The sequence below is a fragment of the Neopelma chrysocephalum genome, unplaced genomic scaffold (genome assembly GCF_003984885.1).
Source record: "Neopelma chrysocephalum unplaced genomic scaffold, ASM398488v2 Primary Assembly neopelma1_149, whole genome shotgun sequence".
In the NCBI taxonomy this organism is placed as follows: domain Eukaryota; kingdom Metazoa; phylum Chordata; class Aves; order Passeriformes; family Pipridae; genus Neopelma; species Neopelma chrysocephalum.
Genome location: NW_020897811.1, coordinates 1,430,383 through 1,456,525, shown reverse-complemented (window position 1 = coordinate 1,456,525; position 26,143 = coordinate 1,430,383). Strand labels below are relative to the sequence as shown.

The 26,143-nt window shown below is 41.2% G+C and overlaps 1 protein-coding gene across 3 annotated transcripts in view; it reads left to right on the top strand.

The window, feature by feature from the left end:
- The window catches only part of LOC113976183 (fatty acyl-CoA reductase 1-like), a 134,412-nt gene that overhangs the window by 44,754 nt on the left and 63,515 nt on the right, over window positions 1-26,143 (top strand). For all 3 annotated transcript variants that reach the window (XM_027701126.1, XM_027701125.1, XM_027701127.1), the window contains exon 2: window positions 16,027-16,252. In XM_027701126.1, the coding sequence (XP_027556927.1) occupies window positions 16,064-16,252 (189 nt within the window). In that variant the 5' untranslated portion in view covers window positions 16,027-16,063. The remainder of the gene's footprint in view (window positions 1-16,026; window positions 16,253-26,143) is intronic.

Sequence of the window (26,143 nt, the reverse complement as noted above, 5' to 3'; positions counted from 1 at the left end):
GACCACTGTCTCACAACACCCTCTGCAGTGCTGACACAAGTCTTTCTCAAGCCACATCCTAAACCAGTCCAGTGTATTTGTTTAATTCACAACTTGACCCCGCAAGATTTCTTCCTGCGCAAGTGAAGGGGCAAGAAAATATGGCCTGAGTTGCTAAAGGTAAAAATTTCTAGAAAACCATAAAGCTGCTGCCAGAACCTCTTTGTTTAGCCAGAGTGCAACTTCAGAGATTCATAAAAGAGAGCAGTTGAGGATCGGTGGTGCTTCTCCCTTCTGAAATACACTGCACTGATCGTCTCAGTCTTACTGTCAGAACTGAAGTGTTGTAATTAAGGCTTATGAATCTACACGTACAGCAAATTAATTGGCTCAGGCTCTGTCTCGATTAAACTTCAGGTACTGTACATTTGGAAGGATCAACCTGCTATCAGAAGATTTTCCTGTAGTGTAAAGATGATTTAAGAACCTCTGTATCACCTACAGGCATCGCCGTGCTTTACACTCATTAGTGCTGCTAATTGCTTGTATGGAGCGTTTGGCACCTGGCAAACCTGACACCTCACAGCCAGCTGGGGAACCTGGCAGTGCAAAGGTGCCTTTCTTCTGCTTTCCTTTGACTTTTAGATCGTAGATAATAGTTTTTATTTTCTGTCATTGTTTCTAAGGATGATCTACTTGTTCTGTGAAATACTCAGTATAAGTTCTTTCTGTCCTGCTAAACTCTGTGACTCTCTAACCTGAATTGGAATGCTGAAGTTTTCTGGAAAAATCTACAAGAATGCCTGACTCTTATTTGTAAGAAACAGATCATCCAGTCTCTTTAGACAATCTCTCTATCCTCTTGGAATTTTGGGTACACAGGATCACTCTAATTGCATTTATTCTTCAGCCCCTCAACGTGTATGTCTTAACAGCAACCATTTTATCCTCAGTTTTACTAGCAGATTTCAAATAGATCAAATAATTTCCAAGTAAGTATCGTTAATATCAAATTAATATTTTTTTTCCCAGCACAAATCACCTACCATTGTCCCTCCTGTATCTGTGCTTAAGCTTCCCTCTGTCAAAAGGCTCACACTGTATTCACAGGCATGATTTCTTTCCCTTCTGGTTATTTAGGACTGTGTCTCTTGCAGGACATCTCTGCCATTCAGTTGTTAAAATCCAGGTTTCTTGGCGTGTGTTCAGTACAAAATCAAAGAGGAGGGATGTGGTGGCAAAGCCTGCAGTGGATGTGGTGGCAATTTCCCAAAACCAACATTGGCTTCCAGTGCAAATTAAGGCCACCTTGGAGCATTGTTTACTCTGCCTTCAAACACCCTTCTGATAAAACAGGGATCCTTGGGTTGTACTGTTTCTCTGACTGCCACCTTTTTTCTCTCTCCATCCTCTTTTGGAAAGGGGTCAACAAAGAGAATTGGCAGCAGTTAGGGAGTCTCTGTAGGGTGTGAGTACTCAGCCAGGAAAAATTTTCAGGAGGCCAAATATGCTGAGTTTTGGGCTGATTTGCACTGCCAGGGGAAAAAAAGATGTTTTTCCTAAAATAGCATTTTGTGCTGCAGAGACTTCAAAAAATAAAGTTTTGAGCGGAGTGAAACACCTCTGCCATTTCATTTTGCTTTTGCTCTCACAACAACAGGGAGGTCCTGCTTTTATGCCATTAAACTGGAGAGAAAAAAATGGTTGTTACTGCCACGTAGTACTTTACTACTCTCTTTTCCCTGAGAGGTGTAGTTGAGTGGGAGCCCTAATCTCTGTGTGCTTATTTTAGTAAATATCTCTGTACTGCAGGAAGTATCCTGCCTCAAAGACTACTTTTTGGCGAGGTCAGTGTATGTTTTGGCTGTTAGTAACAAAACTTTTTTTCTTTCTTGTGGAAACCTGGTGTGGATACATGCTACTTACTATGTCCCTGCCTAGCTGAGCTGTGTATTTTGGCAAGGAATTTCCAGCCTGGCAATCTCTGTGTACTTTATGTCAGCCCTTCTTAATAGGACTCTTATCTGGACCCGAGATTAGCAGTAAGAAATCCAAGGTGGGGGATGTCCAACACACGCTGCAAGGCTTGGGGGTGAATAATTTGTGTCTGAAGAACAAGGACAATGAGTGCAATGGCACTGGCAAGAGGACCTGGTGCCTTTTGGCTGCTGTTTTGAGAAGGAGGGATTGGTAACAGTTTGTTTCCTGAGAGGTAGTTCCACTCACACAGGTTGCTACAACACATGTTGATGTTTGTTTTCACAGCATCTCCAGGATCTGGTGTGAGGACAGACTCTGAACTCGTGTGGGATTCTCACTGGATTGCAGAGATCCAGGAGATGAGAGACCTGGTTAAAGAGGCAAATCTTTTGTGTTCTGCTTGGCACAAATGAACCAAGAGGAGGAGGTCAGGCTCATTCTGAATATCAAAATTTAAAATACACAAAATTGCAAAGGTGTAGGACAGAATGAGGCTGCTTTCTGTGTCTTAGGACGATGGAGCTAAAAGCACCAAAGCAACTTGATACTGCTTGAGAACTAGTAACATTTGCTTGATATTTATATCTCCAGACTGTGAGCTTTGTTTCCAAGGTCATGAGGTCACACAAAAGTTAAAGAGAGCATCATTTCTTGGAAAAATGTAATAAAAAAATCATTAACAGGAATTGAGTCATAAGTTATTTTTCCTTAAATGATATGGATAAATCCTTCATTTTAGAGGGGTCCTAAATACTTCTACCTTGGAACATAGCAATCTTCTGTCCCTACAATAATAGAAAAGGCTTTAAAAAAAGAATGATCATAGGAGGCATATTTATTTCTGTACTTCACTGTGCTACTTGAAGCTATGCTAATATACCAACTCTCTGTGGTCTTGTGCATTTTCAGGGCAGGCACACCCTAATCCATCCAGAGGAATTTCTTTATTTTATAGATCATGCCAGGATGAGATTGGGGAGGGGGGAGAACCAGCATTGCAAAATTTGTGGATATTTTTATTTATCAGATAATTAATATCTTAATTGTTGGCCAATAAAAAGTAAAATTAAAAAGTAATTTAAAAAATTTATTCAATATAGGGGCATGTAAATTTTGAATGCAGAGCTGCTTAACGATGAGAAGGAAATTTGTAATTAAGGAGATCATATGTACACTAACTTGAACTTGGCACTGATTACAACAGGATTATTCAAATACTTTAAACTTAATGCAAACTTTTCTTGAACTTTTAGAACTAAATCATCATTGAATTACTTCTTTCCATTCCCTTCATGCATTTCAGTGCACAGAGGATGTATTAGATGACATTGGTACAGCCTGACCATCCTTTTTCTGATTCTGCACTTATGTTTTATTCAGTGCTGGATTTTTTTAAACTTCTATAAATGAGCCTTGTCATCTCTCATCAGCTTGTCTTCTAAATGCTGGAGAAGAGGGGAAGAAAAAAAATTGGTCCCTGTATTTGGAAAAGGAGGAAAAGTTTTCTCTGTGCCAGCCAAGAGGCATTTTCTATTGACATTTTATTGTCTCTTCTTTCTGGAGAAGTGTGTTTCAAAGGTTCCCAGTGCTGCAAAGCTCTCTGCTGCCTCATTATTCAGAGCTGCTGATGTGAAGAGGAAAGTTCTTAATGCAGCTTTCAGTAACTCCAGGGAATTGTCTTTAGTTTCCTCTTCCTGCTCTTTTCCCTTTATCTGAAGAGTAAATGTTTGTGTTTCTTGGAGAACTTTGGGGAGAGAAGTCTGCAGGCTGTGCTGTCTGTCTTCCACAGAAACTGAGTGAGGAGATTTGAGGAGTGTATTTTCCTTGCAGTTTGTGAGAAAATCTAATTGGGAAGGATATATTTTTGATCTTCTGGTTGCCTTCTTCCACATTTAATTCTTATTTCCCTCCTGAATCCATGGTTTTGTCTTTTTTTTGCTCTTGAGTGAGAGGAAGAACTGCATGGCAAAAAAAAAAAAAATCAAGGAAAAAAACTACCAAGAACCAAAAAGAAACCCCAACAACAACAAAAGACTTTTTAAAATATGCATATGCACCTGAGAATGATGAAATTGTAATACTACAGCAGCTATTTTGATAAAATCAATGTGTCTTACAACATATATGGTCTTTCTTGCTGTTGTGCTCATTGGTTTCTGAAATGGAGTTACTTCTGATCCCTGTTACAGTATGACCTAAACAAATCTCCAAAGGAGAAAAAAAGTGGCTGCTTAGCACTGCATCATTAACTCTAATTCATTAGCAGCCCCTGTGAATTGCGTCGCTTCTAATAATGGGAATAATAAAATACACATCTTTGTTTCTCTGGGGTATTTCGGAGACCATTAGTTAATGTGTACAAAGCAGGGGTTGAACAAACACATACTTCATTAAAAGAAAGCATTTTTAACAGCATAAGGGAGGGATAAACACTGCTGTGCTGTGTTTGCTGTATTAGTGATTCACATACATAAATATATATCAAAAAGTATTTCCACTCTGGTAATTTCTGTGTGACTCAGCTGTGATCAGAGACCTGTTGTGAGTGGTACTACTGCACTTGCATACTTCCCATCCCAAAGGGCTTGGGATGCAGCAAATCTGTAGCCTGCTGGAGGCATATGTGTTTCAGGATTTTGCATCTCTCTCTGTATTTTAAAACAGCATCCTCGGACTCGCTTTACATTTGCTTTTTAGTTTTATTTCTGTTTTCTCAGTCTGTTTATCCTGGTAGAAGAGACAGAGGTGTACAAGTTAGAAGAGTCAAAAATCCTTAAAGCCATCTGATGAGGATCAAGAGCTAGCAAAACTACCTCCTGAGAGTAACAAAACTCTCAGAAATGGAGATAATATTTAGTATCAAGAGTGCAATCAGTTGAATTATGAAAGATTTTGTGAAAGGGTTCTTACTGTTAGTAGAATGAGTTCTGCTTACTTATTATGTAGCCCTATTTCAAAAAAGGGAAGAGCTGATGGGAGTAGAAAAAGAAGTTTTAAAACATAAGTGCAAGTAAGACCATGATTTCTGTGTTTTGTTGATACCTTCTTACAAACTGCATCTTTAAGATCTATCCCAAAATATTACGGTGGTGGCTGTCAGGTGCCAAGAAATGAGAGGTTCTCTGTCCCTTTCCCGCTTCTTGCTGAAGTATGTCCTGCATGTGAGGAGGCCCTTATAAGTTGTTTTTCATTTCTTTCAGTTTTTGTTCTCAGTGTTAAGGAAATTATTTTCTGGAAAAGTTCAGTTTCCACTTCATCAGTGATGCAGATCTCTGGGTTATCTCCCGGGAGTGATTTGGCTCCATGTGTTTAGAGATCGCAGAACTGCTTTGTTTTAAGCTGCTGTGAGTAATTCTGGGTGCAGCACGGTGAGGAGAACTCCTGGATTTGCACACTCAGTTCATTGTGGCAGAAGCTGAATGGAAAGTCCTGCATAAACACACTAACTCAGATACTGATCACAGGGAATCCTACAAACTCTCTTCTTTGCTGCTCTCTTACATTCTCTTTTTTTTTTTTTAATAGAAGCTGTGTTTTGTAGTTTAGCATCCATGACATGGTCACCCTCATCCTACCCATATTTAGTAGGTTTTCTTCAGTTTTCCACTTTGATCAAACACAGGTTTACTCCTCTGAAAATCCTTGCAGCTGCCTTGGAGCTATTAATACATGGCTTGTTTTCATATGGCTAATGATGCTTCTGGCTTAGCTGGGCTGCTTCTATATTCCCTGCTGAAATTTCCAGAGGAGAAAACCTTCTCACTCCTGCTGCCTGCATGTTGTGTTTGTGATCCCAAGGAAAAAGAAAACTTGCAAGCTCTTAGGATGACATTTGCTGTTGGAAGGGGCAGGACATGACAGGGCAGGAACCTTCCGAGCTGGAACTGCTGCAGCTTTGCTGCTGCAGCTGCCTCGGTCTGTGCACCCTTGTGCTGCCTGTGCAAGGTCCTTATTTCAGTGCCCAGGACTCTGACAGCAGATCTGTCAGCATGTCATGGTTCTAGTTCAGGTAGTGCCAGGATTGTCTTCAACCAAACAGGGGATGCGGGGAGAGCTGATCACAGATGCTGGCTTGCTGCAGAATGAGCCAGCCAGCAGCATGCACTAACCAGCCCTAAAATCTCCTGTGGACTTCCTGGAATGACATTTTCTTTGGCTGAGCTTTTTCCCTGTTCATGAAGGGCTTGATCCTTCCCTCTCTGCTGAGAATTCATTGACAGGAGAATGTTGCATAGCAGAAGCCTGGATATCTTCTGTCTTATTTCAGTAGCTGGACAAACCAACAACCCAGGCTGCAGTTGTTGTCTGGTGGATTGCCAGGTTTACATCAAATGCTCTAAGTATGAACAACAGAGAAACGTGGGAGAAACGAAAAAAATAAATGCTTTTTGTTTGTATTTAGCCTATCTGAATTTTGAGTCAGTGATAAGGTAAAAGGCAAACCTGTGGTATTTCAATTGATAATGTTCCCTGTCAGCTTTCAAATTAAAAAACCCACTTAAAGGTATCTTAAATCTTTGGGCTTGAAAACGTGTGTCTGTATTTATATATGCTTTGCTATGAAATTAATAGTATAAACTATCAGTCTGGTCATCCTTATAAGAAGACTCCTCTTATTAGTGGGATATATTCCAATATTTTTATCTTTCAATCCCAACCAAGACAAGAGTAACCAGGTTCTAGACTGCGCTTCTTAATAAAACCTCAGTATAAAACTGCTCAGACTGCTGAGCTCTCTATTGGAAAGAAAAATAATTACAGTTATTTAATTAACCTTAAATCTGTGTCCGAACACAGCAGGTAATTTTTTCCACTCTGTTAGATCCGAAATCCAAAGTGTGAAATTTCATTTGAGCTTGCTGTCACAGGACTGTTAAACTTCTTAGTGCAGTCACCACATTTTCCTGTTAAGCAGCACAAACCATGCTACTGTATTATCTGAGCTCATCAAGACATTTCCCTCACAACATGTCAAGAGCTTCTCAGCTAAGTGGTTTCCTCTGTCTTACAGGGAAGGTATTAGCAAATTCAGGCAATATGAAGGGATGAAGGAAAAGGAGTATTTGCCCTGTTGCATCTTATAGAGGTTTGCAGTATGAGGTGTTCTATAGCCAGCTGTCGTCAGGGTCTTGATGACTCAAAAATGGTTGAGGCTCAAGGGAAAAAAGCAGCTGACAGATTTTGTGTCTACAACCTAAAAATGGTTTTCTGTGCATGTACTATACGAGTACATGCATATTATTAAAGAAAAGACTTCAGTAAAATCCCTTATACTCTGGGAAATCCAGAGAGACTGAATGGGGAACTCTGTGGTCGTCAGAAACTGTGTATGTTTGAATCCCTACAGCTGCCTTGCTTCCTTTCAGCTGGTGTTATTCAGCCAGTTACTAATTATTTTGCATTTGTTTTGAAGCTTAATACAAACAAAAATATGCACATATATTCATAAAAATGCAGAGGGGTACAGAGCTACTCACGTTTTCTATTTACATCTTCCGCTGGACATAGCTGTGAAAAAGAGTTGTAACAGTAGGAAGGTAGATAAGTGTTTGTCTTTTAAAAGCATGGTCATGAAGGGGTCATCACTTGACCATATTCCTGTACATTGTCCTCAGTTTCTTCTTTTGTTGTTTTCTGTAATTTTTTTTTTTACGTTTTGTTATGAAAACATATAAATGCAGTTTCATTTGATTTTGTTAAGACTCCTAAGCATTGTGCTTATGTATTTACCTGTCAGGAGACCTGGATGAGTGACAGTAGGGAAGGGAAGGTAGTCTCAGGAAGGCAGTCTCTCCATCATTGCATGACATAGATTTACTTACTATATTGATCTACTTGGATCAATATTGCTGTTGACTCAGAATCTTGAGTGAAGACCATTCTTTATGTCATGCCCGTGCCTTTGTGAAGAACATGGTTGCTGTAGTCACATAAATACTCGCATTGCTGCTATCAATCACCACTTCTTTTTCATTTGTTTCAGAAATGTAGGCAGTTTTTAGTTACCCTGTGTGGTTTGGGCCGCTGTAGGATAGTTTTCCATGAGTGTTGGAATGGGGGAATTGGTGGGAAGGTAACAACCCTGAAACTGCTGTCCCTTTAGAGCAGCTGTGCTAAATGGACTGCTCCAAAAGTGAGGCTTGAAAAAAACACTCCATCCTCCTTTTACCCTCAAATTGTGAGTATGCTTGAACTGGCCCAGTCATAAAATCATTTAGATTGAAAAAGACCTTCAAGATCGAGATCAGAAGGCATTTGGCCTTGTTGAACCTCATACAATTGTGCTCAATCCGTCAATCCAGGTTGTCCAGATCCCTCTGCATTGCCTTCCTGCCCTCCAGCAGGTCAGCACACCCACCCAACCTGCTGTCTGTAAATCCAGCTCTTCCCACAAATGCCAGATATGCTGGTGCCAATATTTTTGACGAGGGACAAGACCAAGTAGTGGAAAAGGACAGAAAACCTTTGAATGCTCATACATTAGCTCTTGGATGCTAATTAAGTTATTAACTGAGATCACTGAAATAAAATAAATATGCCAGACCAGACTGTTATCACAGAGAGAGTTACAGACTCCTGACTTAATCACTGAGAGACCTCCCTCCTGAAGTGTTAAGGTGCAGTGTGATTGGTGTGCAGTGGGTATGGCAAGGGTTCTGATTTAGGGTCTTGGGAGAGGACTCCTGGTTGTAGAGATCCCAGGAGAAAGAGCAAGGTGAAAATGGCTGTGAAGAGTGAAGTGGGGGAAAGAGAAGGGAATGGATTACCTGCAGGAATGGTCTGACATAGGATGTCTACATTTAATTATGCTGAGGCAGAGCAAAAAGTCCCTTCTAGTCCTGATCTCTGCACAGCACCTAAGCTTTGATCCTGTAATTTGCTCAGTGGCTTTCCAACAACTATCTCTCAAAAAGAAAGGGAGAGCTCCCACTAAAAAAAAAGGGAGAGTGGGTACAGATGTTGTGTGATGCAGAAAGGAGCCTGCAGAAACAGCTCCTTTCATGTCTCTGGTAGCTGCAGTTCTTATAAGGTGGCTGATTAAATAGGGGAGAGGCAGAATACGTCCATACTTGAGCTACTGAGAAATATTTGTTCTTCAGAATCCTGTATCACACACGTAGGTATGTCCTCAGCACAGTTGCCTTGTTCCAGCTCTAAAATGTTTATAGGCTTGTTTTCATCAGTTTTGGAGAGAACACAGACTGAGAGAGACCAACAGTTTCCACTAAAAACTCAAGGGGCTTCTCCTGTGTTGTGTTGCATCAGTGGACCTTGTGCTTCACTTGTTCTTCTCTAATTCTGAACGGTGTCAGAACTGGGCTGCTGAGAAGAGTCATATGGTTTCTGAAGCTGTACAGGTAGTGCTTACACAATGACCACATCTTGAAATTCAAACTTTTGCCCTACATCTACATCTTGTCCTGTGGGCAGGTCTCTAGCCCAGCAGCCACGACTCCCAGTGATTTCCAGAGGATCAAGAGCTGCTGTCCTCGTGTGATGTAGCATTCAGTGTTTGCAGGATCAGGCTGTGCACGCTGCTCATTACCTCCAGCTCTTAATTATGCTGTCACACTGCACTGTCTCTTTAGATTTAACTGTTATAAATTAACATGAATTGCAAAACTGGTGCGATTTTTCAAATCGTGAAGGGTTTCCGGGAGCAATGAGAGTTTCCCCTTGCATGTTGCTACTTGGATATGCTGTTATGGAGTTGAGTCGGTACTGTTGGCAAACAAAAAATGATTTGAAATATATTAGCTGGAGAAAAGTGGTTTAACCTTCAGGCTTCTAGCAACAACATTTATATTTGGTGTAAATTGCTGGGAGCAAAATCTCTCGCAAAGAGGATTATCATCAGGAGTTCAGTCTGGCTGTAAATGTGCCCATCTTTGAATCACAGGATTTTATTTCTTTATGCTGCATTAGCATCTATAGTGCCTGTACAAAGGGTGGATTATGACCTTCCTTTTAATTCTGTAGCTAAGTGAGAGAAGGTTTATCTTTGCCAGTTTGTTATTGCTGGTAGGTTGTTAGTGCTGTTAAATAACCATGGAAGTTTAACAAACCATAAGGATCTTTTAATTTGTCCTTAGAACAGCCATTTTAACATCCTCTTTGCTTCATTTTTTTGCCATCAGTAAAATTCTCCCCCACCTCTTCCCAAACATCATGTGCTACACAAATCTTCCTGTGGCTAAAAACCTTTGGAAATACATTATGTAACTCGAGTGCATCATTGCTGGTACTTTCTGCCTGTTCTTGTTAGCAGCACAAATGTTGTGCAGTGCTGAACTACGGCCATTTTCCATTCTGAGTCACTGTTATTTATTACTGAAAATGCAGAAAACATTTTAAATATAAAGGCTCAAATCTGAGCTAATTCATGTTGATCCCAGCTGAAATGTTGGTCATGGCAGTGGAACTTCCCTGGTTGTGAGTTTGGCCCAATAAATGAAATCAGTGGAACTGAGTGACATAAGGCTCCTCCCGGTGTTACTGAGAAGCCAGGAGTCAAGTCAGTGTGATGAAAAACGAGTCACTGCTTCAGCTATTGCTACAGAGCATGGTGTGAGACTCTGCTCTGGGACTCTAAGGCCACAGCACGCTCTATTACTTCCAGATGTCCTGGGGCTAAAAATAAGCTGTGAAATCTCTGCAGCAGATCCTGGTGCTCAACAAAACCTTGACATCCATATAAAGCATCTCAAATGACAGAGCCTGCACAACTAATGTACCTGCATACACCTGAGATCTCACTGTGAATTGATGGATGCTGTTAGAGCCCTTGTTTCTAGTGCCAGCACACAAATGAAACATATAGATGCTTATTGCATTTTTCTTTGTCTTCTTAATTTTTGTTCTTTAAGCATAGAATGGAGCTTTTTGTTGTTCCAGGAGTCAGCAGGTTAGAAAGATGCTTTGTTTCAGAGAGGATTCTGCCCCATAGGAGGTGGTGGTAACACTATCCCTACATCTGCATCCATGTGCATGCTCTCCTTGGATTATAATTATTTGCTTCAAACCATACAATTGTTGTATATGCATTGGCACTGGAGGAAAATTGCTCATTGTTCATGTATCCACCTCTACTGTCCACAAAAGTGATAAGATCAGGTTGTTCCTGTTACAGTCCTATTTGTGGGATTATTTATTTGCTGATGATTAAACTAACAACAAGTGCTTTCAGGCAAAGAACACATATTAGAAAGAATTGCTTTTATGTGTTATAATTACATGCCTAGTTTATGGAGTCTCTGTCACACATCCTGGAGCAAAATGTAAAAGAGAAAATAATTATATGAAGATACATTGTTCAGGCATCCCCAGTGTTCAGTCCATTTTAAACTCATAAAATAATTAATAGACTGAAGAAGCAAATTGATGAGACTGAAATAGTCTGTGACCACTTTATATTGCTTTTTCTGATCTCAGCTATGCAAGTTCTCTGAAGCAACAGAGCTATTTTTCTTTCTGTGCATGTCCCAGTTTAATTATGACTCTTCCAGAATCCTGATTAAAAAAAACTGTCTTATGTGTGATTGGATATTTGCACCCAAGATTAAAAATTTATTTTCAGAGAAGTGGCCGAAAGTTATTTAGTCTTAAAGGACTCTCGCTGTCTTGTGGCTTTGTTTCAAAAAATGTTATTTGCTGTTATTGTAATTTTGGTTTTGAGTTGAAAAGACAAATATCCCAACAAAAAAAGCTTCTGAAATGGCCACTGCCCTACTTGAGTAGGGCATGGAAATCCCAGCAGTGATCCAAGACATACTGAAATAGTCACCTGTTCCAGTCTACCTGTCCTTCGTTGCTCGTGCTCCCTTTTGCCATCTCTTGTGAAGCCCCTGCAGGCACTGACCTGCTGTGGGCAGTGGCAGCAGTCAGTGAGGTTCACATACACGTTTCCCTTCCTATCACTGTGGCTTTGGTAGCACTCACACTCTTCTTTACACCACTGCAATCCAGATGTGGACTTGGCATCACTGAAATATGTGGAAGATGAGGACGGTGTAGTTGTTCTGTTAAATACCAGCTCAGTTGTATCTGCTCTTGGTGGGGTGTCATGGTTTGACAGCCCCAAAATCTAATTCCTGAGTCCTAGCCCCCCTCCTACATCTCAACCCAGTGTGAGATGGGTTTTCCAGACACCACACGAGACTCCAAATGGGGGGAAAGGGATATATTACAATACACTGTACAAATAAATACTATAGTACACTACATACACAATTTCAACTGTCTCTACTATGACATACAATATTTACAATGGACCAAATCTCTTCTCCCTTCCAAATAAAAGTCCAGGAGGGAAGAAGGGAAAAGCTCTCCTGTACTATCCTGCTGAGGATACGAGGGTTTTCTTTTGCAGGAGGAAAGCATTAGATTGGCATTATTCCCACCTTTCCCTTTGCTTGTCCTTTGGCACATGCCCTGGGCACAGGATCATGGCTTTGTTTGTACCACAGCCCTGTAGGTCGTCCTTTATGTCTGATCCAGAGGAGACTCTTACAGGCACCAGTACCAGAGCTTCACCCTCAGAGCAGCTTGTACACACTTGGGTCTGCAGAGATGCTCAGTGGGATTTCTGGCTCTCTGGGAAAAAGGCAGTTTTTTTCCCCACTCCAGCTGAAGATGATTGAGCATCAGAGAGATTTGTGCTGCTGCAGAGATGCTGCACTCAGTAATTCAGGAGGCGTCAGTGATCACTGCCCTGCTCCAGTTAGTGCCTAAAACCTCAGAGTTGCCTGTAATTACTCATTTGAATTGGGCTTCAAGAAGCCCTTGTGTGGGCTTTTCTCCACAATTCAGTGGCTTTCTCACCTCCAGTCAGTTTTGGGACAGAGGGGAACCTCAGGCTGGGAAATTGTCTTTATCCTTCTTTACCTCAGTAAGGGTCAGCTCACAGCAATTGCTGACTGTGGTTCAAACTTCAGCTAGTTCTACCAGACACTTAATCCCCTGCAGTTTAATTGAGTGGGAAATAGTTAATGCTCAGTATTGACTGTTCTTTCATTAAAATTAAAAGTCAAGTATGACCTTCTGCAGGAAACAATTTTTGTTCCTTTGACTGAGTGCAAAAAGCCAAAAAGGCATGCATAAAGTTCTCTGTGTTTTGAAGTAGACATCCAAAGGGTTAGGTCAGCAGGCATTTCTTGGATCACACCCTTTAACCTCAGAAATCTTCTGGTTCCTTGGAGTCTCCATACCTTCTTCAGTACTTTCTTTACAAAGATCAAGCAAAATTAATTAAAATAGAGAAGAATAAATCACACTCTTAAACATACAGAAGAAGCCAAAGATAGTTCTAAAAAATAAAAAAGTCAAAACTAAGTTGAAAGGAAAATTTTTCCAATCCTGAATATAAACTGAAATCTGCCTTTGATTTTGGAACCTAGTAAAAACCTCTTTAAATTTGCTCGGACAGTGGAGATTCGGGGATCTGTCTGGACACATCAAATTGCAGCATTCTGGCTCTTGTGTCATGATCTCAAAACATCAATTTGTTTGTGCATATTAAACAAATACACAGATATCCTTTCCTGATAGTTGTCATGGCATCAAATGGGTACAAGATTTTTGTATTTTCTTCTAAAGCTCACTTAGGAAAGGGAAAAATAAATGTACTGCGTGCAGACACAAATCTGATCCCTTTAATAGGCAAACATCATCTCATTCTTTGTGGCTTTTTATTGTGGATGAGGCCCTGAGCAACGGGTTCCAACTCTGATACTGGCCCTACTAACTGTGTGCTGCCTCACTTGGACTGCTTTGCTATAGAAAATAGAAAGGATGTGATTTTTCTTCCTTTGTCTTTAAGCCTTGCAGGGTTAAGCCAAGAATCAAGAGGAACAGCATTGCCTTAGAAGTTCCTTTTTTCAGTGCCTGTGCACTTCCATTTTCATCATACCAGAATAGCTTGGGAGATGCAGTTGATTTCCCAAATTTATGGAATCAAACCTTCAGAATGGTCTCAGACTAGATGGGGCAGAACTGTCAGTTATGTGTATGTAGTCCTTGCCAGAAACACTGAACAAAGTTTGGCTGCACGGTTAATTTTAGGGACACTTTAAAGTAGTGTGATTTATTTATTTTGCTATTCTAGCAGACATTGAACATCTGGCCAAAACAGATGAAGCCCCTTTTGGGTAACTTTGAAACAGATAACCCAAATGAAACAACATAATAAATTGATGTCCACATGTGGAAACCTTTAACAGTTATTTGTGATCTACAGCTATAAGGCAAAGCAGAAATGTTTAGTGATGCAGGTGGGAAATGCTCTCTTTTCCTCAAGTGTGGGAAGGAGAGGAATTCCTATTAAACACTGTGGTAATCTCCAAGGCTGTGGTGCAAAGTACTTTCTAAATGTACCTTTTTTTCTAGCAGCATATTAGGTGAGATTAGGAAGATATGATCTTCTGAATATGAATTCGAAGTAAGGATCCAGTGGCTGGAAGTCTTATATTTTATCTTTTTGTTTCCTGATGGTCAGTAAATTTTGTATGGTCTCTACTGACTAAGGACTTCTTAATTTTTCTATGTTGCAGGGCATGTGTCATGACAAATTTCTGAAGTCTTTTGTCATCTCCATTTTATCTGGCTAAACTACCAGCTACTTCTGGCCCTACACACCCTTTCACACACTCCCAGGTTCTGCAAGTTTCTGTCATCCAGTATCACTCAGTTTTTCCAAACCTGAATGAGATGTGACATTTTGTTATAAATAAGTTCATTATCTAAGAGTTTAACCTGTTTGTTTAACTTCCCAAGTGGCCAGCTCTTTAATAAGACCAGGTTTTTAATAGGCCTTGATGGACCTTCTGTGTTCATTTAAATTATAATCTAGACCATATCTGAAAGTAGGCTAATACCCAAATCCACTGAGCCAGAATACCCACAGCTCTTAGTTTGTAAAATTGTGTCCCTCAGAACTTATTCTGCTTGACCCACTTTCTAAATCAGACTCTACACCTGATGATTCGTTTCGGATAAAGAAATTCGGGGATTTTCATTTGTTTGATGTGAATTACTGTGGTCCCAGGCAGCACTGGGAAAGAGGAACAAGAAGAACAATGTCTGTATGAAGGCTTGTGGTTTTTTCTCTGAGTCAGGCACTTCACTGTGCCTCAGTGGTTTACTAGGCTTCAAAAATGCAAAAGGTTTGGCGAAAACAGGGACTCTCAGAAGACTGCAAAAATGCAACAAATGCAGCGTTTCAGTTTTGATGTATTTGCATTTTATTAGCATGCAGTTCACTCATGCTGAGAAACTTGAAATGGCCAACAGTGTTTCTGAAGCTTCTACAGGAGGAAGAGAGGTTTTTCTTGGGTACCTGAAGATCATTGTTCTGGTTCTTGAATACTGGATTGACCATGTTCTACTAGTCTTGTTTCTTTTTGTTTCAAATTCCGTAGGCTTTTCTCAAAACAAAAATATTTAGTGGTACTTTTCATGAGCCTTTCTCTTGCAGTATAAGTGTTTTAGGCTTGCTGTGATCTGCAGCACTTCAAAGACAGGAGTTGTTTTGCTTCCATTGGACTAATAGGGAGAGGGGCTTTTCTAAGAGGATTCAGTCCAGCCTTGTTTGTCATTTAATCAACTTAAGAGTTCGAATCAGGATGGCTGGGGTCATACAGGCCTGAAACCATTGCATCTAATTAAAATACTTAACTGGGACACTTCATGTGGGAGCCTGGTCATGTCAGCCCCATTATTTAGTCAGTGGATCTCCAAGAGGGAGTTCAGGCAACCTAAACTCCAGAGAAAGCTTCATGGCTGCCACTTCACAGTGTAGGAGATAAATACTGTTCAACACTGTGTGGAGCATCTGCTGCTGGGAGTCTTGGACAGCACGAGCTGTGTTGGACTGCTGTGTGCAGCTATGGTGTCACATGGCTGAGCTTGGGTTTTTTTAAGCTTCTCAGATTTTTGTGGTATATTTTCACAGTAAAGACTTTTTAAAAAAATCCTCTTTAAAATTGCCATTGACGAACGTGAGCTGCCACAGGTGACTAGAAAGGTTCTCCCAAAAGCCCTTTAAAAGCCTTTATTTCTTCATCTTCTCAGGTACCTGCTGCAGGAAAGGACAGAACAAGAAAGCACCATGTCTGCAGTCTCAGCTTATTACAATGGAAAGACTGTACTTATCACAGGAGCGACAGGTTTCGTGGGCAAAGTACTGCTGGAAAAACTCCTGCGCTCCAGCCCTGAGGTGAAAGCAGTTTATATTCTTGTCAGGCCAAAAGCAGGACAATCAATGCAAGAGAGAGTGGCCAACATGTTGAAATGCAAGGTAAGTTTCTATGGTTTATTCTAGAATCTGATCTGAAATCCATTTGGGTGAAGCAAAGGACTCCTGTTTTACTCAATTCGTGAAGAACCAACTTCTGCTGTAGCTGTTGCATATATTTGGTATGTCTAAAACAACCAAAAAAAATCTTACATTAATGTGAACCTGGGTCTGATTTTGATAGGGGATGCAGCATTTTACACTGTGATGATGTAATCTTTGTACTTCCTTTTTGCATTGCTGTTTGGTGAGAATATTTTTTGTCAGAAGTGTGTTACCGTAGCAGATTTCATTTTCGCAAGAAGAGCAGCTTTTTGCATTCATAAACTCTTTTCCTTCCCCCTCCTTTAAAATTTAATGTGTGAACATTAGCATTCAGAAATAAAACAGGGTGTGAGCCCATCACACCCTGCTCCTTGCCCTTCTTGGAGAATTAAAATAATTTCACAGGATAAAGCCTAGTGGCTGCATCGCTGCAGTACAGGAGGGCATCTGCCATCTTCTATGTCAGCTCCAGTTTAACCTCACTTAGCAAGGGATAAAATGCTGCTGCATTTGAAAAGGGTGTTTTCCAAAGGTGCTTGCAGTAGAACACAAAGGCTGTGGGCTGAACAACAGACCTGTATGACCTCCACCCATGTCCCTTGATTCTGCAGAGGGTTTTTTTGCCATCCTGGTGGGGAAATCCAGATTTCTAGTGGCAAGAACAACGTCAAAGCCCTTTGCTGTATTTAATGTAGAAATTTATAAGGAGATACTGCTAGACCAGTTATCTAGAGTGGACTTGGCCTGAGGATCTCAAGGCTCTTGGATCCTCAGGCCTTTAGGCCAGTGGTGAGGTCATGGTCTTGCTCAGACTCCTCCAGCTTTGGTGAGTGCCAGAGTTCAAGCTAATGCTTAATGCTAGCGTGAATTTGTACAGGGCTGATGTGAAATGAGAGGAAGGGACAGATGTGGCCCTAGCAGGCAAGGAATTACTTGGAATTAATCTGAGAAATGTCAACATATCTTTAGAGTATTGGCCTATAAGTTTGACGAGACTTGACTGGCAGAATAGTCCTCCTCCTTCTACAGAAGTTAGAGGTAAAATAGGTCTGTAGATAACTTTGAAACAAGAATGACTGGGAGAAAAAATGCATTTTTCCTCTTAATGTTTTGAGGCAGCAAGCTAGAAAAGATCTTGTGTCTGTCCAAGAACAGAGTTCGATTATTTTTGGTGTGTTTTCAACAGAGGGTAGGTTGTTTTCATGTTCAAGAAAATTTGTGAGTGATATAAAAGGAAGCGATAGCATTGGTTGTTTTGTGCAAGTGTCTCATAGAATGATTTAGTTTTGAAAAGTCCCTTAAGATCTTTAAGTCCAGCTATTAACCCAACACTGCTGAGTCCACCACTAAACCCTGTCCCTAAGTGCCACATCCACACGGCTTTAAATCCTTCCAGGGAGGGTGATTCAACCACTTCTCTTGGCAGCCTGTGCCAGTGCTTGACAACCCTTTTGGAGAAGATTTTTTCCCTAATCTCCAATCTAAACCTTCCCTGGTTCAACTTGTGGCCTCTTGTCCTGTTCCTTGTTCCCTGGGAGCAGAGCCCGACCCCCACCTGGCTCCATCCTCCTCAGGGAGTTGCAGAGAGCAAGAAGGTCCCCTCTGAGCCTCCTTTTCTCCAGGCTGAGCCTCCCCAGCTCCCTCAGCTGCTCCTCACAGGACTTGTGCTCCAGATGCTTCCCCAGCTCCGTTGCCCTTCCCTGGACACGCTCCAGCCCCTCAATGTCTTTCTGGTAGTGAGGGGCCCAGAACTGGACACAGGACTCCAGATGTGGCCTCAACAGTGCCAAGCCCAGAGGGACAATAACTGCCCTGGAAACGACAAGCCTAGTTATTTTTCAAGACTTCTATAAGCTTTGTTTGCATTTTATGTATAAATACTATTGGCTTATCTCCTCACTTGGCCAGAACAGTTTGGTGTTAGCTCTAGGTGAGGCTCCCTAGTAGCTGTTTTATTGTTGCAGCTGTACTAGATGTACCCATTTTCCTTCCTAGCATGTGTCAGCAGTTTTAGACATGCCAGCAGCAAACAGGACTTGATAACCTCTCCTTGAACCTTTTGACAGCTTCAGATGAACAAAAGGAGGAGGCAGGTCTCTAAGTTAGGTTGCTGCAGTGTTGGAAAGAAAAGCTCCAAGGGTACACTCACAAGTCCTCCAGATCCTCTCAAGGAAGAAGCTGTTTTTGTGATCCTGATCTGTTTGAAGTAACTCAAAAAGTATTGCCTAAAGCATAAACCCTACTCTTCAAAGGTGTCTTCCTTGTGAAAATGTTGACAGCCTTTGAGATTTTTTTTTCTAGAAATGAAACTGTTAATTCCACTAACTGTTAATTTCATGGCTGATGAAGAGGGCAAAAAATATCATTCTTAACATTTTTGCAGATTGTTTCCACTTGAGTTTGCTCTATATCTTTAACCCACATAATGGGTCATTCTCAATCTAGAGATTGCCCTTTCATTTACAGTTGTGGTTTGCGTTCTCCAGTTTGGGAAATCACAGAATCAGCTGGGTTGGAAAAGACCTCTGAGGTCATTGAGTCCAACCTTTGACCTAACACCACCTTGTCAGCTAGATTCTGTGATTCTGTGATTCAGTTTACATTTAACTTTGATCTGGTATTATCCTCTGGAATTCTTGTTTTCACACCCAGAAAGGCAGTATTCTAGGAACCAGAGAAATAGAGAAAAACGGGTTGCCAACTTCTGAATATTCGAAACAAAGAGATGAAATGAGTATTTGGGATGAAGTAAGATGAAAGCAGACAGATGGACTGGCCAGAATTAGTTACACTGCATAATGTTTGGGTGCTTCAGGTAAGGTCCTCTGGGGACTCCTAATTTTTGAAAGAACTTGCCTAGAACTTTTGATCTCTCTTCATGTGTCTCTGTGAAATTTTTGTGGCTTTTGTCATTATATCTACAGGGGTTTAAACTCTGAGGTGTCACATTTGGGAGCTGTCTTGTTCACTGTGTGTGTATGTGCCTATGCTGGAAGATGACTCCTGTTAAATAGAAAAGCAGTTGTAAGTTACACAAGGGTAATGTGGTGTGAAGGAGCAAAATAGCTTAGTTTGTGCTTTTCAGTGTTTTTTACATTTCAACTTCTGAATCCAACGTGAAGAGTAAAATACAAAAAATAGTTTGGTCATAAATCAGAAATCTTTGTCTGTGTTCTGCAGCTGAACAGATAACTTGGAAATGTAATATAATACTGGTTTGCTCAGATCTTGTTAAATTAGTTTTACATGTGGATGCATTATTGCATTAATACAAAACGTGTAATGAACAGATACTCAATTATCGCAGCATCAAATCCCAAAATGAGCATGTGCATTGAGGAATGTGTGGTGACCTTGCCTATTTATGAAAGGAGATGTTCTATTTTCCAGCAGCAAGTCCCTAAGGGAATCAAGCTATTACCCTGTGCTTGATGAAATGCCATGTCTGCATTGCACAGAGCGCAGATGTTACACAAAAAATACCCCCAAATTTCAGGAGTGACTGCAGCCTGTGGATGTGGATCACGAGGCAAAGCTTGACAGTCCTGTTTAATCGTTAGTTGATGGGAGGTGTGTGTTTATCAGAGGTAGGGAATTGTTTCAAGGAGTATTTTTTGTTGTCTGATCCCTCTGTGCACAGAAACAGGCAGGAATGCTTGGAGGGATTGTCTCAGATTCCCTGAAGAGCAGTTACTGGGCTAATGCTGAGTCACTGATTGTAGCTTTCCCGTTGTCCCTGGGAGAGCAGAGCATTTTCCATGCCCTGCAAGCAGTGAACCAAGGCTGCTGCTGCTGCCAGGCTGTTTCTCAGATCTATTTGTTCAGTGCTCCTAATTAGAAAGATGAGTCAAAGTGGGGAGTGGGAAAGGATCTTATTAATGTTTCTGATAATTCAGAGAGAAAATGGGGAGGCTGTGAGGCCGTTGAAAATGGGGAGCTGGGTGTGACCAGAAATACTTCAAAGTGGTGCTGCTTTTTCTTATTGTCCAACCATAATAACCACAGTTACAGTGGATGGTACAGACAGACCTTCTCTTCCCTGCAGAGCTTTTTCTGGAACTGCACATTAGGATGGGACTGACCACTGGAAACAGCAGATGCTTAATGCTATAAGACACCTCTGCCTCTTCAGTATTTCCTTGTCAAGTGTGTTATGTTTATCAGCAAACATACAGCAAGACCCTCTGTTAGCCCTGTACATTTCACCAAATCATGCCAGATTTATCTTATTCCACCTCCTTTGACTCTCCATATTTCTGCTTCCTCACTCATGGATCTTGCTTCATCACTATAAGCAGTTCTCCAACCAGTGCCAAACCAGCGCAGCATCACTCCATGTGAATCCCCTGAACTGACCACTGCAGTGGCACATGCACCTGGATCAGAGTAATGAGGTTTTTAGGCTGATGGAACACAATCCTACTTGCTCAGTAAGAGGTCTGGAAACTGCTAATTGGAGTGAAACAGAGCTGAAAATCTTTTCTGCTTTATTGCTTACTTAGATTTGCCTTGCTTTTGTGAGTAAATTATCAGAAATAACTCTGGTATTTGTGTACCAAAGGAACAAATCTGTCATTTTAACAAAAACTAGTTTCTTATTTGACCCTGTGATTTGTAAACCATGTTGTAGAGGAGTTACATCTCAAGGGTGGTATCTGACACGAATGTGGGCAAGGTTCTTAAGCAGTCTGTTCCTCTTTCCTGAGCTACCACTGACTGTTCTTGTTCCATTTCAATTCTTTCTCTTCTGCAATTTGTGTTTCTGTTCCAAGATTGGTATGAGTTTGCTTTCTATGTTAGCAGCTCTCATCCTGCATCCTGCAGCACAAGGAAGGGCCAACAAGGCAGGTGATTCCAGCAAGATAACCTGTCACGCTGGACAAGAAAGAATCCACCACTAGTCCTGAGCTCAAGCCTCACTCACATGTCCCTGGTGTCTCTTTCTGCTGTTGCCTGCCAGCTGTCAGCACAGACTGCATTCTGCAGAAGGGCTGGAAGAGCAGCTGGGTGAAAATAACAATTGGGTTTTTTTATTTTTTCTAATACATACTTAGATGATAAACCATGATAAGAGGAAGGGAGGAAAGGTGGTGGTGGAAATCGTGTCCACCACTGCAGAAAAAATTCAGGCCAGAATCTGCTGAGGAAGAAAGGATATGTGACTGAGGTGATTCCCAGAGAAAATGGGCTCACTGCAGAGTTTCACAGTCATGATGGAATTTCCATCACTCCTTAGTATACATGGATGCCACACAGTGATTTAGAATTTCTTCACAGACTCCCTGAGTTGATCAGGGATGCATTCAGAGTTACAGATTTAGAACAACCCTAAATCTTCATAGCTGTGTCTGTTTTGTTACACTGATATGTGACCAATGACCGTATTAGAAATAATAACTCCACTTTCCTGTATATAATGTATGTATTTATATATATTTCCAGTGTGTCTGGTGATTCTGATTCATCTTGGTGCCCGTTTGCAGACTGATGTAGAAGTGTTCAAAATGGAGCATCTTAGATCAACAGTCCTCATAGGAGAGGTATCCCAGTCTCTTTATCATCTTCAGCCCTCACTGGGCTTGCACCAGCATGTCTGTCTCTTGTGCTGGGGATCCCACAGCTGGACACTGCTTCCCTCACCAGGGAGGGTTAATCATTTTGGCAGTGCTGCTGGCAGCTAAGTGCTGGGCTGATCAGTTCTGAAGAGCACTCTACAGACTGTCTTAACAGAGGCGGAGAAAGGAGTTTCAGACCGTCCTATAGGCCAAGACTGAAATTGCATTTTTTTCTGTCTGTGTGTGTTTGAAGCACAAGTAAGTTATAGAATTATAGAGCCGTAGGGATCAGTTGTGTTGGAAAGGACTCTTAAGATCTTGGAGTCCAGCTATTACCCTGACACTGCCCTGTCCCTGAGCATCACATCTACACATCTTTTAAATACCTTCAGGGATGGTGACTCGACCACTTCCCCGGGCAGCCCGTTCCAATGCTTTATGCCCCTTTTGGTGAAGAAAGTCTTTTTAATATCCAGTTTAAACCTCCCTTGGTGCAACTTGAGACTGTTTTCTTTCCATTCTGTCACTTGTTACCTGGGAGAAGAGAGTGACCCACACCGTGTTACAACCTCCTTTCATGCAGTTGTAAAGAGCAGTGAGGTCCTCCCTGAGCCTCCTTTTCTCCAGGCTAAACACACCCAGCTCCCTTAGCCCCTCCTCATCAGACCTGTGCCCCAGGCCCTTCACAAAGGCATTTCCCACTGGCAGAAGCTGAGTCCCTTATTACATGGCTTCTCCTTGTACTCCTGCTTGAATCTCTCCCTGAAACATCAGCCTCTGATCACTTACAGATGAATTCTGTGGTGTTACCAGCATGGTTCATGCTGATCTTGTCCCTTAAAAGCAGAACTCACAGTACTGGGAGCTCTAGGAAGGATTATGACCTGATCCTGTGACACATTGTCTTTTATTACAACAAGAAATGCTGCTGAAACCCAGACAAGCCTTGGGGATGCCATTTGTGTGCAGGTCACAAGCTCTGCCAGGTGGTACAGAGTTCAAACCTCAGCTTTATCACTGTCAAGGAGAGGTCATGGCATAATGCTCTGTCTTTGCAAACTGCCTTCCATACTTCAGCTCCTGGGGGTGTTCACAGCAGGAAAGTCAACTTGTGTTTCTTTTTTAAAATAGAACTGCAGTTTTCAATTTTTTTCCAGTTATACACAGGCACAACAGTAAAACACAATGAAATTAGGAATGTTTAATTGACCTAGAATTGTAAGTGAAAAACAAGAACACAGTGCTATATGAAACTGTAGGGGGTTAATGTTTCCTGTCTTCATGTCTTTCTACACACATACCCACTTCATGCAGAATGATATGTAAAAGCTGCCCTTTATTTTTATCTTTACTTCTTCGTTTCATGGAACCTTTCCTTGGCCTGGACTGGAATCACAATAAACCATCAGATTTCAAAAGTTGTGGGGTTTTTTTCACTTGTTTTTTTTTTCCTTAAAATCACTTTGTGATGTCAAGTAGATCATGATCGAAACAGCAACAGTTTCAGAGGAGAATACAGAGCTTCAAATATAAGCATTCCAGAAAAAATCCCTCTAGCCAATTACATGCTGATGGATGTGTTGCTAGTGCCGCAAAGTTAAAAAAAAACTGAAAAGGAGAAATTTCACAGTTTGACATTAGATATATAACGAGACTTATGCATGTGTTTAAACATAAATATTTGTTTATTCTGCTAAATTTGTAAAGATACCATGCCTAATTTTGTGCAGTTCTTTGAGAACCCTGAGGGTCAGAGACTTCATTTTATCCAAGGAACTCCACGGACAAGCTTCTCATGGAGTAAATACAAAACTGTTCGCTGCAGCCCAGTTAATACATACGCATCTGTACACACACAAAGGAACAGATGCATAGAGGTACTCTCTTTCAAGCCATTTTTGTTTTACTTAATGGTAGGCCTCCCAAGGGATTTGCATGTTAGTGACAATGTCTGCAGTGAAGATTCTGGCAGCTGGTAAATGACAAAATAAAGGTTCAGCCCTTGAAGCAAATGAGCAGGTAGTACCTTGGGAATGATGCAATTAAAAAAAAACAAACTGAAAAGTAAGATTTTCTCTTGTCACTAACAGCTTAGAGTTGCAGTTAGGCTGCATTTGCTACTGTCTGTAAAATTATATGCTTTTTTAGTGCAGTGATATTTTGGGACACTTGTAGCCTGTAACTTCACAATATTTTTTCTTTAATGTGCAAGGGTGTCATAGGGAAGAAAGAGGGAATCTCACCAGGGAGTTAGCAAACTAAGATTGCAGTTGAGTCACAGCTTTAAAGGATCTTGATAACATTGCTCGAATTTGCATTTGTGCCGACATGTTTTCTGGTTTGCAGCCAAAGCCCAGTTCCTGGAATCAGTAGAATTCTGTGGTATTTTCAATTAGCTTTGGTTGAATATCTCATGAAGGGTGGATTTCAAAGAGATGATGGACCTAAATAAGTAGTTTATAGTTGACCTTTCAATTACATGGCACTGTTTTGGATTTTCTTTTTGTTCTGGATAATTTTGTTTCTTATATTAAAAGTGCATGTATGAGTTCACTGTCAGTATTTCAACTTCAGATGATTGCAATTTAAACATAGTAACAAGTATTTGATACAGGGATGCAAATGCAGTTAATCACTCTTCTATATCTGGGAAACCAACACTGTCTGACTGCAGCCTAAAAGCCTTGGAGGATAAGAAAGCTAGACAGTTTTGGGTTTGGAAGCTACCAAACCCGCTAAGTAATTGTTTTACTGATACTGCTGACTTCATCCTCCTTTCATTGCCCTTGTGATTCCACCTAAACTTGACCTTGTGTGTTAAGTTGGAAATGGAAATAGGATCCTAAAGTCAGATTTTCGATTTTAGATTCTCTGATCCACAAAAATCACTTTTATGCTAGTCAGATCTCTCCATCCAGAAAGTCATCCCTTTTTGGATGTGGGGCTCCTTGCCAGGAGAAAGCTTTCAGCATCACCACCACTGCTGTCTGGGTATCCAGAGAGGTAAAAGTCAAGGAAGTGAGAGGGGGATAAAGGAAACGTGTCACGAGGGAGAGGGATGGTGGAGCTCAGCGTGGCATTTTCAAAGAGCGCAGGAAAAGTACAAAGAGCACTGAAGAGAAAAGCTCTACCCCACAGGCTCGAGAGTTTACATCAGTAGCAGAAATCAGAGCCATTTCCCAGCAGCTTTTGCTGGCAGCAAGGCCACGGAGCAACATCATTAGAGAAGTCCTGTTGGGCATCCTTTGAAACCCTCCAATTTCTCCTGTATCCTGGTTTTGCTCAGGCACACAGGAGAGCTGAGCTTTTAGGCAGCTGCACAGCATGCTTTGTGTTCACAGTTTTGCCAAGTGACCCGTTCACCAACAAGGCCTTCAGCAAACATGTTTTTAAACAATGTTTGTCATTTTGCTGGAGCCTGGGACTTGGCTCTTGATGTGTGTGAGTTGGCACAATTCCTTTTTGGGCTGTTGCACTTCAGAACCGCTCTGGACACCAACGGAGCTGCTCATGTACCAAAGCTCATCTGCAGACTTGGGTTCTCTGCTTGGAATTGGGGCTGAATAAGGACAGCTGACCTCAGACAACCTCTGAGGGCCTGTAAATCACGGTCAAGAATGAAGGCTTCTCTTTTTCTGAAATGGGCCAGCAATGGATCTGTCAGTCAACACCCAGAGAGCAGAATTTCTATTCCATCATTCAACAAAATAGAAAGTTAACTCATGTTTTATCCTTCATGTCTGATTTTATTACATTCTATCCCCAGCTACTCCTGCCATTTTTTTCTTAAAGGAAGCTTTTCTGTTTTCCTAAATTTAACCCTGGCCTTCCTTACCTGTGTTTTTCCTTATCTGGCAGCTGACTATGACTGAATGATGGATGCTAAAACCAATTTTGTGTGAGAAGAGCTCACAGATAAAAGTCTGTTATGAACAAAATATGGCAGTTTAAGAAGAAATCCTAAACACAGGGAGCAGAGTGTTTAATCTTCTGTTTTGACTTCCCAGTCAAAACCCTCAGAGTTGATCACTGTATAAAAGTTGGCTGAAGGTCACCTTCAAATGCAGTTTACTCTGCTTTTATTACATTTACCAAAGCCATGAGGACCACCAAGGATATTAGGGAGAATGCTTTAAAAACTGTGAAGTTCTGACTCACATCATTGCATTCACAAATCAAAATATCTGAATTGTGCCAAGGAACCCAAGTGTGAAAATTGGGTTTTGGTAATTTTCTGGGGTCTTGTATTATGCCTTTTGTTTCCTTTTAATGGAGCTGAGGGTGGGAATATTAT